Source organism: Athene noctua, chromosome 7 (genome assembly GCF_965140245.1).
Source record: "Athene noctua chromosome 7, bAthNoc1.hap1.1, whole genome shotgun sequence".
NCBI classification, from domain to species: domain Eukaryota; kingdom Metazoa; phylum Chordata; class Aves; order Strigiformes; family Strigidae; genus Athene; species Athene noctua.
Genome location: NC_134043.1, coordinates 13,629,866 through 13,642,295, shown reverse-complemented (window position 1 = coordinate 13,642,295; position 12,430 = coordinate 13,629,866). Strand labels below are relative to the sequence as shown.

Below are 12,430 nucleotides of genomic sequence, written 5' to 3'. Positions count from 1 at the left end.
TAACATACTAAGTACGATAATATAAACATGGTTATAGAAGTCCAGAAGTGTTGCAACCAGCTGCTCAAACTATATCGTTAATAAATTGACCGCTACTTTTTAAGCCAAAAGATGTCTTAAAGGTTCTCCTCTATTCCCCTTAGAAACCACCTATTTGCAGTGCCTTCTAAAGCTTAGGTCCTCTCACAGCTGACTGCTGTATAAAAATGATGACTAGACTTAAAGGGCATGGCTCATACTCAGATCTGAGTGATACTAGCCTATATCTCAAATATGTCCATTGGCTTCATTAAAATTATCTGGCTCTAATAGAAGTGGAATCCCGACCCCATCAAAATGGGAAATTTTCTATTAATTTTACAGGGACAACCATTTTATCCTACAGGAATTGTTTTGGACAACTTCACAGGCCCTCATGTATACTGATGTGCCTGTACAGTGCCTCAATTTAAGCTCATTGTTACTCAGAGCATAGCAAACAAAAAAACCTGAAGCGAGCTGAATCAGCACAGTTTGCCACTCAGATCTGTAACACAGGATTTGACAGACATGTTGAAGTTCCTACACAAGTGATGAAAGTCTACAGTGTAGACAAGATCATGCATCTATTTACATCATGAAAACACAGCTTACCTCAGTAAATAAAACTCAATCTTGGCATGCATGTAACATCTAATTTTCCACTTCCACATATCCCACAGTCATATTTATTCATTCAAAACTTAAGTGTGCAAATTCTTTCTGAATTATTTTACACCTCCTTTTGCAAAAGTATAAATAAATTCTCTATAAGCAAATTGACTTTCTGTCTCATCAGAAAGTTTTAAGGTATTCCGAATGCCGCTTTTGACATTTTGATTTCAGCCACCTGCTTGCAAATTTCTAGCTTCACACCTGGATTTGCTGCATGACTTCCACTTCAACCTGATGCTGTCTCAACAGATTCTTGTATATTAAATAGCATTATTCTTCATAAACATGGTTTAAATTCAGTCTCAGAAGGAGCTTGGGGGAACATAACAGAAGCTCATCACTTCAGCTACATTCCAGCCTTACTCCAAGGTTCTCCCAATACCCTCTTCATGGGATTAAGCTCAGTGCAGAAAAACTTTAACAGAACTCATTATGTTCACTACTTACCGCGGAAACTCTCTGTTCCCAGTCATGCTTGTCATCTGATAGTATCTCTCTTATTTTGTTTATGGATTCCTCAAGATCCCGGCTGGAATAAATCTGCAAATTTAAATAAAGAGTAGCACCATAATGCAAGATTTAGTCCAGAAAATCAGATCACTTCCCAAATACATTCTCACATTCTTTGTTCCTCATGTCCTAGCCTTGGACACAGCTGCAAAGAATTAACACCCATTTTCTGCAATCAAAAATTACTAAATAACGACAGGATGATTAAAGGATCATATTTTATTATTATACTATATTTTCACAATTTTTAGCAGCATTCCCACAGCTACTAGTGGCTTTATTAGTCAAGACATACAGAAGATCATGAGTGATACATGTGATGTTTAGCTGTCCCAAAAATAAAGCTCTGGTGAAGGAGAGGGTATGTGACACACCTCAGCTATCCAGCTAAATCTATCATCAAACATGCACTGTCTGGTTGTCACACTCACAACAGCAACAATCCTGGAGACACGTCACCTTTCAGTTTCCAGATGGTACAAATGAAACATGGAGAGGCTTCTGCTGACTTAAGTTTTTGTTTGACCAGAGTGCACTGTGCAGCACACACATCCAGTTCCAGCTCCATCACACTTGTGGTACCTCTATCACAACCTCCCACCCCCATTCCCCCCACTTCTGAGGGTTTCACACAAAATACTGGCAGATACCAGCATTTAAAACTTGCCTCCCTCCAACTTCTAATTTGCCTTCCCCTCAAAGAAGATTTGTCAACATCACAATGAAGCCCAATTTGCCAGTGATTAGGACTAGATCCTATATCCATCTTCTGCTTTTTAATACTGTGTGTTTTAACATGTAATTCTACTTACCTGAACCGTTGGGACATCTTCAAATGCCTTAATGAAGTCTTCTTCATCCACAGCACCTGCTCCCTCTTTGGCTGCTGACATACAAATGAAAAAGCCTTTTCAATCTTCTTATCAACAAGAGAATCAATTAAGAAACCACCAGCTATCGAGGCACCTAATCAGGAGAAAGTTCACTATCCATGCAGCCTCAGAGTGCTGCAGAGGTAATGAAAGCAGAGACAGGGAAATTCAATGCCAGGCACAGACTAGACATTCACAGCATCCTTCAACTCCCAGGCACAGAGGGCACATTAAGGAAGTCATTACAGTAGTCACTCAACAGTTAGGGGACACAGTCTGAAAGATGAAAGGGAATATTTGCTTTAATTATATGGGAGATTTTATTTTAAAAGATTTAATCCTATCTATAATAGATGAAGGTGCAGATCTGACAGGTGCACAAACAGACATATGATAAGGAAGATAAATAGTCTCTGGAATACTAATCAGATTAGAGACTGATACGGGGAACTTTCTCCATTTCTCTAGGTCACATGTTGAATTATAACCACAAGTAGAATTATTGCTCACATTCAGAATTACTGCTCAGTTTTCTTTCTGCACCTTCATTACTGGCAATGCCCAAAGGTCTCAGAGCAAAGCCAGCGTGTCAGTTTTAAACTGCATGGGTTGAAGTTTAGCATGTAGCTGTAAGCAGCCTGCCTCAGTTCAGCTGAAGAGTTGCAGCTATAAAGGCAAAAATCTGCATGCTGCAACGTTGACATGATTTACTCAAAGCCCTCAGTGCACAACCGGACAGGTCCAACCTTTCACAAACGCAAAACGCGTTACAGGGATGAGGCGACTGCTTGGAGATTCACCCTTCCAAAGATCAGCTGTGACATACAGACAATGTACATGCAGTGATTTCATAGGGAAAAATCTGTTACTACATCCTGGAGGCCAGTCTGAAAGTCCTTGCAATGAGTTCAAGCATGAACACTATAAATACCTCCCATAAAGGTCAATTCATGTATGCTATTAGCTTACTTGAAGACTTGGAGGCCAGAGCTGCAGACCCAAGTCTGCGGGTAGTCCCCATCCCAACTCTGCGTGAGTTTGCAGGGGCCTTTGAAGATGTAGAGGAGCTGGCTGAGGAAGGTCTGTTCCCATCCACAGAGTCTTCATCGTCAAAAATTTTATCTGCCAAAAAAAGCACATTCAACCATAAATCCGATGAAGGGAATGGATGTCCCAAGGAACATGCCCACGTGATGGCAAACATACTGCATGTTCAGGTCTGCTCTGCCAGCTCTCATCTCAGCAGTGTCTTCGTGCTAGAAATCTGGTTATTCATGCATGACCACCAGGCTACTGAATCCAATCCCTCTCTACTGCAGCCACTATGTTATAAACCCTTTCCATGAATGCTTTCAGATAAAAAGAATAACCTTCAAATCTACAGCAGAAAGATGCAAGCCACAGATAATACTTGAGGTGTATACAGTCTGTATCCCTGATGCTTATGCCTCTGAGAGCTATTTTGCCATGTGCTGTAGTGAAACGAAGACCATGAGCAAACCCAAGATCCAAGTGCAGAGGAGATCAGGCAGCACAGGCTGCCCTGTTACACTGTGATAGATGCCTGGAAACCAAGAATAAACAGGGTAATCCAGGAAAGATCACATGGCAACATCCATACTGTTGATAAACCACAGACCATTAATTACAGACCCATCCAGAGCTACAAATCTACTTTTAACTTTTTAAATGATCACGAGAGATTCTTTACAAGGAAACAGAAAAAGTTACCTCAAATTCATAAAAGCCATAAATACAAGGTGTATTAAAGCTTACTGAACCTTCTGTGTACATCCAAAGGGAAATTCAGCCCCTACTTCCAAATGTGAACATAAATTAAATTAAGATGAATTACAGTCACTTTGATTCTCAGTGAAGGTCACTTCAATTCCAAAAGAGTGCTTATATTGCAGTTTTACACGGATTAGCTAATCCACTTTAAAAACTAGCCTTAGGTTGAAAGGTGACAAAGTGTTTGGGCAGCTGATATTGATGGCACACATTATTTATTAAGGCCAGAAAGCCACCTCAAGTCCCTATCACTTAGCTTCTCTACACTAACACTTCATTCAAGATTTGAGACCTGCTTCACATCCACCCCTCTCCAACAGTCCAATGTACACACCTGCACTTCACTGGATCAGGAACATTTTCTTTGCAAAATTTCACTTGACAAAATCTCAAGCAGGTGCTTCAGTCCACCCCTATTCAGAGAAGCACCTGGGAACATCTAGTAACAAATACAGGCTCCTAGTTATACGCTAATGAATGAAATTCAATACAGGTTGAGCTTTCTGAAAGTAAGAAGCTGGTAACAGTATAGAATATTTCAGGGGAGGCAAAAGAACAGAAAGAAAAGCCTCTATTGTCTTCAGCCCAACAAACAGCCTTACAAAGTTTTCTCTGCCCACAGTGGTACTGGCTTATTAGCAGCTGGGACACAGGAGAACCATCACAGATCATCTATAAACCTAAAAGCCACATTAACAATATACACCCATGCACATGATGCCATACTCCAACCACAGCACAACACTGAACTGGCACACAGACAGCAGCATCCAACAAGTTAAGAAAAGTGGCCAAAGACTTCTCTCCCCTTAATGTTGATGCTCAAGAAATCTTGGAATATGGGAAAGGGGTAGGGAAAAAAAGTAACATCTAAAGGAAAGGGGTAATATAGTAACAAGTACTTGGACTGCTTTTCAGGAAAAAGCAAACAAGACAAAAGTGAATATACGAACTTTAACATCAAGAAATTTAAGGTCATACAGCTAAAAAAACCACAAGCCTCATTTAGGATGTGGGCTCTCTCTTTAACACAGTGCCCTAAGGCAGTCATGGATACCGTGCTACATCCATGCTGACACTGGTCATGTTCTGACATACATAACTCAAAAATAATTTGAAAAGAGCTCAGGGAAGAACCATGAGAATGATTAAAGGACTAGAAAATATGTTTTTAATTTAATTAAATGAAAATTCACTGCAGGAGACTGTTTAGCCTGGACAGATTCTTAACAAGTTGCTTGATTATATCCTGTGTTAACACAGCAACTCAAGATTTATTAACGTAGTTTTCCAGTGTGATTTATTAATACTGTTTCTCACCTAATAGAAGAATACAAGACAAGGCTACTGGATGGAAGTTAAAACCAAATTAAATTCTGTCTTCCCCCAGGCCCCCCCAGCTTTTTGCAGTAATCACAGGAGTGACTCTCTGCAAGGTTAGGTGCTGTGTGACCCGGTGAATTCTATACTGGCAGTTCTTAAAAAGCAAGACTGAATATTTTTTCCTGAAGGATACAGTCTATTTCAAACAGGAATTATTTCAAAAAACGTTATTTGGTGAGAGTTGCATCGAAGGTCATGGCAGATCAAAATAGACTTTAAAACGTGTAATCTCTGAAGCCTCTAGGAAGGTGTTTAAGCGATGCGAAAATCTTGAATACAAAAACTTCTGAGCAAAATTTGACCTAACTGCATTATTTCAAAAGCTCCTATATAGATATTAAGCAAACGATTATTTGTCATACATATATTACCAGCCAAGAGAAAGTCAGTCATATTCAAAACAAAAGATACTTTACTACTTCAAAATCACTTTCATCTGGTAATAAAATTCTCTATCTGCAGCATTTCAGGCTACCTAGATGTAGTCTTAGTTAACTCACTTCCTCTAGTATCTGCATTTTTAAAGCCTCGACCCTCTGAAAGGAAAAGAGGGTGTGGTTTGCTATTTCATATAATAAACATCAATCCAGAAAAACGGATATTAAAAGGATCACACTCCTAAAGCATTTTAGCAATTAAATAAACTATCATTTTCATTTAAAACAGGCTTTTCTGAGCATTAACCAAAAATACAACACTCAAAAAAAACAACCAGCCCACAGTTTTGGGGATGTTTGGATTCAAATCACATCTTCCTGTTTATTAAGTCTACAAACCAAGCATTACATATTTATCAAATCAGAATATCCCTTCAATAACCCAACAGCATTTTCTCATCTGAGCAGTGCAGAATGACAGCGCCACATTTAGAACTGCACATCAAGTCTTTCATCAGCACGTGTGCAGGACAGAAAGAGAAACAAAGAACAGAAAGAAACGTGAACATGGGAGTACAGAAAATAAGAGAAAAACAAGCTACTATGCATTATCACTGAAAAGCTTTCGCCCCCTTCCCCATTTGTTGGCTACTTTCACAATAATAATTTGAACTAGATCTTTTTTTTTTGCAGCCTATCTACAAATCACGGGGTGGTAAATTCAGCATGGGTGTAACTCTCGTGACTCCAGCAGAGGTGCACTGAAGCGGAATTGGTGCCATGTTCTAACATTAAATAACCACTGATGCTCTCCCACCCCAGGACCCCCCCCAAGCACTCATTTATAAGGGCCATACAGTACTCTCCATCAGAGACGTGCCCTTATAAAAAAGGCCTTTGTCTGCTCACCACTCTGCTGTCTCAGAGAAACAGAGAACACAATTTGCTTTACATTTTTCAATTCCTTTACATTATTTAAGAAGAGAAAAAATATTGCTTACAAGTACATATCCTTCTGCAAATAAGCTTCCTCAACATTCCTTCATATTTTCCATAGCGTGCCCAGATGTAACAGTGCTTCACAGAGCGCCGCGGCTTTCACTCCAGAACATAATCAATCATTGCCCCTCGTATTCATTAAGCATGCTGTCCTCACACGTGGATTTAAACAGCTATGGCTTCAGTCCTCTCTACAACTGCAGCTCTGCAGGATTCTCATCAACACCCATTTCAGCCCAGGAAAACTTCAGTTCACTTCTAGGAAGGAAATTCCCTGCTAGCAAGGGGAACCCGGGACAAATAATCCAGGATGAAGATGAGCTGAGTCTGTCTGCCTGGGCTGGCTTGCACTAGGAACCAGCCTGACTTTATCCCCTGGGAAGCGCTAACAGGAGCATCTCAACAGCTGTCATCATTTGTCCATGACGAATAAATTTAGTCATTATTCATTTTAAAACGTAACCCCTTCAGGTCTGGGCAAGGTGTAAAATGGTGACAGGAGACTGTGCTAGTTGTTCAGGAACCACCATAAGCAAGGGCCAGCATTTACCCTGCCTGAACTGCCAGTCTGGGACCTTTAAAAACAAAGTAATTAAGTCTCAAATTTCCTTTCCAATGAAAGGATATGCTTTCTGTTTTTTAAAAACGTTAAGACGTCAGATTCAAATTTTTCAGTTATTTGTCTGTAAGCTCTAGAGAAGATAGTTACCCTGTAGTTACTACAGACTGGGAAAAAAGCTTACAACCATGTCTGTTCCTAACAAAGATGCCTTGCTATGGTCTTCAGGTCTGACTCTGCAAGGTACTAAACTTGCTCCGGCCCTGCTTTGCCAATTTATCATATGTCCCATCTCCAAACATGAGTGCAACTCAAATATGCAAGATGGATACAACTAGCAAGTATCACCTGCATCTCTTTCATGAGAATCTTTCGGGTGCAGATGAAGGTGGATGGCACTGGAGAAACCTGTCTTCCCACTCACCACATGGGTGTCCTGCATCAGGAGCAGACACACAACTGCTAAAGCTGATACACGTTTCAGTACATTGAAACTCCATGCTCAGCCCCTACTAGGTGGGCAAAGCCCAACTCTGTGAAGATCTGAGAGCCCCCTGTAAAAGCTGAGAACGCACACAGGCAAGTCCACTGATGTCAAAAGAAAACAGGATATATTCCTCCTTACTCGTTCTTGCCAGACATGACCTCGTGTGCACTGGTCAATGGTTTTGAGACAGACATCCCTTAGACACCTCATCTTATGCCCTCCCCCAAGGCCAGTGTCTGGTACCCCCATCTCCAGTTGTGACTCCTGTAGGACACGAGGCACGGTTTACTCCTCTCTGTGGTGTCCCACCAGCCTCCAAGCAAGACAGCTTCAGACGAGGTTAAATGCCTTTTCCCATTAGCACATGCTAAACCCATGCATGGTTTAGCTGAAAACCTGCCCAGTTCCAACACAGGTATTGTACAGGTTTCTCCAGGAAAACAAGTTTATGAACCCACTAAAGATAAAGGCACACGTATATGCTCCCCTGCAGGATTAAATGTTTGAAAACAAAGGAGTAGCAGCCGCAAGCAGAAGGACACAGGCACACCACGTCATTAGGATTTCTCGCTTGGCCATCTCCCACAGTTTCCCAGCTGGTCTCTCCTGGCCCGAGCCGCAGCCGCTCCCTCCACACCAGGCACAGTGTTTTGAGCCTTTGAAATGCAGTGCACTTGGGCTAAGTGACCACTTAGGTGAGTGCCACTCACCTCTCTCCTCAGGTCCAGTTCTCCCAGGCTGACCCAGCAACCAGCTCCAGTCCCAGCCCACCCCTCCCACAACCTCCTGGCACTATTCAATGAACCACCTCATTGTCCTTCACAACTGGCTTTGAAGTGGATTCCCAAAAACCTGACCTCAGCAAGGATCCCTCCAGGGGCTCACCAGGCCTGAGCCAGCCACAGCAATGATTGTGTTAGTTCTGTTAGTAAGGAATCCTATGTTTATTAAACCAACTCCAGTATGATAAAGTTAACTGAAGAAATTGAAGTACACCCTGGCCTTACCACAACACCAGAGTAGGCTGACACAACCGCATATGGAGAGTAAATTCCAACTTCTACCTGATAGAATAAGCAACAGCCCTGGTAACGTTCAAAATCCGTTCTTATGCAACTCATAACTGATTCAAGTTACTTTTCTGAGGGATATTATAATTTTCAATTCTGGAATCAGATGGCTCCAATTGAAGTTGTATTCATGATGGCTGTGGGGAAGCTTGAGAACAAGCGCCTTGAAGACTTGAAAGTAACTGACAAATAAAAAGTATTAAATATTTATGAGCCTGTTTGCTTCAAAACATGATTTTTGAAACCTTAAGGTTGACAATAATTAATGTCATCATGTTAACAAGCCACAGCATGCCCCAATGGCATATGAGCATTAACACAAAGAACACAGCAAAGTGCTTTTCAGAAACTTCTGTTCATGAAACTAACACACCTAGAAATGGAAACTTTTCAGAGTTAGTGAAACTGTCATTCAGACAGTTTTCAGAAATATGAAAGTTTCCATTAGCTTTAAGTAGATTTAGAAAAGAGGTCGTACAAAGGTTTCACATTCCTACAAGCTTTGTAAAATTAAGTAGCAATAATGGACAACAAAATAGCTATAATACTGAGTGCAGCAGAAAAAGCTCAAACAGCCAAAAGAATTTACAAAAGCACCAAAAGCTGAGATAAAACCATAAAAATATCCAGGATTTCTTAGTTTTGCTAATTACTTCAGTATAGTTCATACAGACATCTAAACAAGAATTAAACTCATGTGCTAGGAGCTGCACAGACACAGCCATCACCCCACACTGATTAAAAATAAATAAATTCTTAATCTGATAATAAATAAATCAATCAAGAGACGGACACAGACATGCACACAAAGAAAAAAAAAGTGAGAAAAGAAAAAGATAAGGATCCATTTTCCTCAAAGTCGTCCTTGGAAATACAATATCCCCACAGTGCCCTTTCCAGCTAGCCACACAGCTTTCCCCCAGACCTCAAGCGCATCAGGAAAGCCACAACACAAACCTTGGAAAAACACACCCATCCCAAAAGCCCAAGTTTACATAAAGTTTCAATTTAATGAGCAAAATCAGATTTTCCCTACCGTGCACTTACCCCTCCTGCCACCCACAGGTTCATTACCAGGCCTTGCAGGGTGCCTGCCCGACATTCTATTTCCGAGTCTATTACACACTCCACAACAGGGTGTTATTTCTGTGTTTTGCTGCTGCAGCTTTCCCTGCTGACTGCACTTGGGGGTGCTGTCCCTTTTTTTTGCTATGGACCCTTGAAAATACCCTTTAAAGTTGCACTGGGTAGAAACCTGCCAGCAGCAGCCCCGAGCACAGACATTACTCCCTCCTTGCAGTGCTCTCCTTAACATAATCTTTGCAGATAAAAACCTCAAAGTGGGTCGTATACCCTGAGCCCTGGAGATACCAATCAGTGAGAAAGCCTATTTATACAGGATGGACCAGGGGGATCTTTTAGAGTCAGAAAATACCTTCCTTCCAGAACTACAGGAATTAGTGGCCTTATTGCAAGACTGTAAAACTGAGGGAAATCCTTTCTTCATTCCTGAAGATAAATCCTGAAGATGATAAAGCATACTGTTTTCCTTCCATGTTAGTATTAATCCTGTGTGCTGCACAGTGCCAACGTTAAGGTTTCTCCTCAACCTTAAAGTTTAATTATTTAGGCAAATAATTATATAAAAGAAAGCAAATTCTTCTGCCTTTGTTCACAAAACAGCAAAATTCAATTCTGCAGAAGCACAGGAGCTCCCTCAGGCACCATCTCCATATGCACACGTGGCAGGGATGTGTCAGGTTGGAGAGCAAGATGAACCTTTCCCCTCCTCGCCCTTACCTCCAGGTATTAGCCAGCTCCCTGCGCTTGCTGGAAAACATACGGCAACAGCCTGGACTCCCTATGCTTGCAGAAAGCCTCTGCTCTGTCGGAAGCTCAGGCAGCAGGCAAAACAGGCGGCGGCAGCATCCAGCTACTGGTCATCCACACTACACCCACAACCCCAGGCAACAGCTTCCTTTGCCTGGGTGTGCGGTCGACTTTAGATTTTAGAATAGTAATTGTTCTAAAAATTATATAAGTGTGATCAAAAGGTACAGCCATTCAACAGCAGCAAGAAATATTTGTTATTATTTTAACACATGAATAAACTGAAATAGAGTTGCTGAGGGACATTCTCAAGGGTGTCAAGACTTCAGGGCATTGCCAGAGTCTGGATTAAGCCCTATTCATAAACATACCTTTTTTTTTTTTTCTAAATCACTTTTTCTCCCTCCTACTAAAGGTGTGAGTAGTGTCCTAAATATTTTCTTTCTTTCCATTATCTTCAAAAATGGTTTATGCATGTTAAAAAAATGACATTTGCAAACGGCTTGGAAAAACTAGAAATCACATCACAAGGTATTAGGAAAAAATATTTTAATGTAGCTGTTCTTGACAGGTTGCTTGAAGGTTACCCACACTTTAAATTGAGTTCTCCGTATTTCACAGGGTTGGTACCCAGCAATGCTACAGGAAAACATCTACCAAAGACGGTGCTAAACTGAGCTCCCAGGGACGCATCTGCTGGAACCGACTTAGCTTTTATTTGCTAAAACCCATATGAAAAAGCAGATACCTGGGGAATCGACAGGTGAAGTTTTGTTTTACCTGGACTGCCTATACCCTATAAAGTGAATTAAGAGGCACACAAGGAATCTGAAGCCTTTAAATGGACAGATGCTTTCCCCCTGCTAAGGACTGAAGTGCTCCATGCAGACAGCTCAGATGCCTCCAGCCCCACAGATCAGGTTCAGGCTTCCAGCTATGGGTACCATCTGTTGCCATGACATCACAGGAAGAGGCACCTTCTCTAGCCTGTGCTCCCCACCAGCACTCCCTGCACAAATGATCCCCACTGGCATTCCCTGAACAAATGCTGCTGCCCACTTGGGTAATTATCACAAGCATAGCTCACCTAGATGCTGACTGCCCTAACAGGCAGCACTGTCAACAAAAGAAAATTGCATTTTATATTCCTATCACTTATTGCTTCCTGAAGAGCTGCTTGTTTTCTGTATGTGCAGCACACCAAGGCGTAGTAAAGCACTGACAACTAGCGCACAAAGCTGCTTTAGGAAGGAAAGAGCATCCTGACATTTTTAGGACAAAGCAGTTACAAAAGGGACAAAAGCATCTTAATGCCTCAAGTTACCCAGAGCACATTTGGGGAAGTCAGAAATGCTGCAGGAGATCCCACTTCCCGGCATCACAGAACATCCTCCCCAATGCAAAGCCTGCTGCTGCACAAAAGTAGCTTCATAGAAACACCTACAAGTAGATAAAAATCCCAAACAGCATCCTTCTTTCCTTTTCAGACAGGTCTCAGAGGATAGCCAGGTTGGTGAAGTTAAGCCAGAAAGATGCATTGGAGGGACCTGGTGAAGCTGTAGCACCAAGCCCTGAGACCTTCCTTTAGGTGTATTTACAACTATTAACAGGGGTAAGGTGTTGCCCAGCACTTCTCATTTGCCAGAGGATGACCATCCTATGAGATGGTGGCACATCCTAAACTTTCCAAGCAGCCCCCTCTGAGCCAAGAAACACAACATATGCAGCTATTGCTGAACAACGAAGGGAAAAACAAGGCTGTCAGCCTACATCTCCTATACAGCCACAGAAAACAGGAGCCAGGGCTTCCTTCCTGAGGCATTCATCTGCCTGGTTAAAGGCTAGTGCAACAACACAGG

At 41.7% G+C, this 12,430-nt stretch overlaps 1 protein-coding gene across 1 annotated transcript in view; it reads right to left on the bottom strand.

Annotated features, from left to right (window-relative positions):
- The window catches only part of CLASP1 (cytoplasmic linker associated protein 1), a 187,536-nt gene that overhangs the window by 92,797 nt on the left and 82,309 nt on the right, over window positions 1–12,430 (bottom strand). Inside the window, exons 9-11 of the mRNA XM_074911577.1 lie at window positions 3,045–3,197; window positions 2,016–2,089; window positions 1,141–1,233 (exon numbers count right to left, since the gene is read on the bottom strand). Coding sequence (XP_074767678.1) covers window positions 1,141–1,233; window positions 2,016–2,089; window positions 3,045–3,197 — 320 coding nt within the window. The remainder of the gene's footprint in view (window positions 1–1,140; window positions 1,234–2,015; window positions 2,090–3,044; window positions 3,198–12,430) is intronic.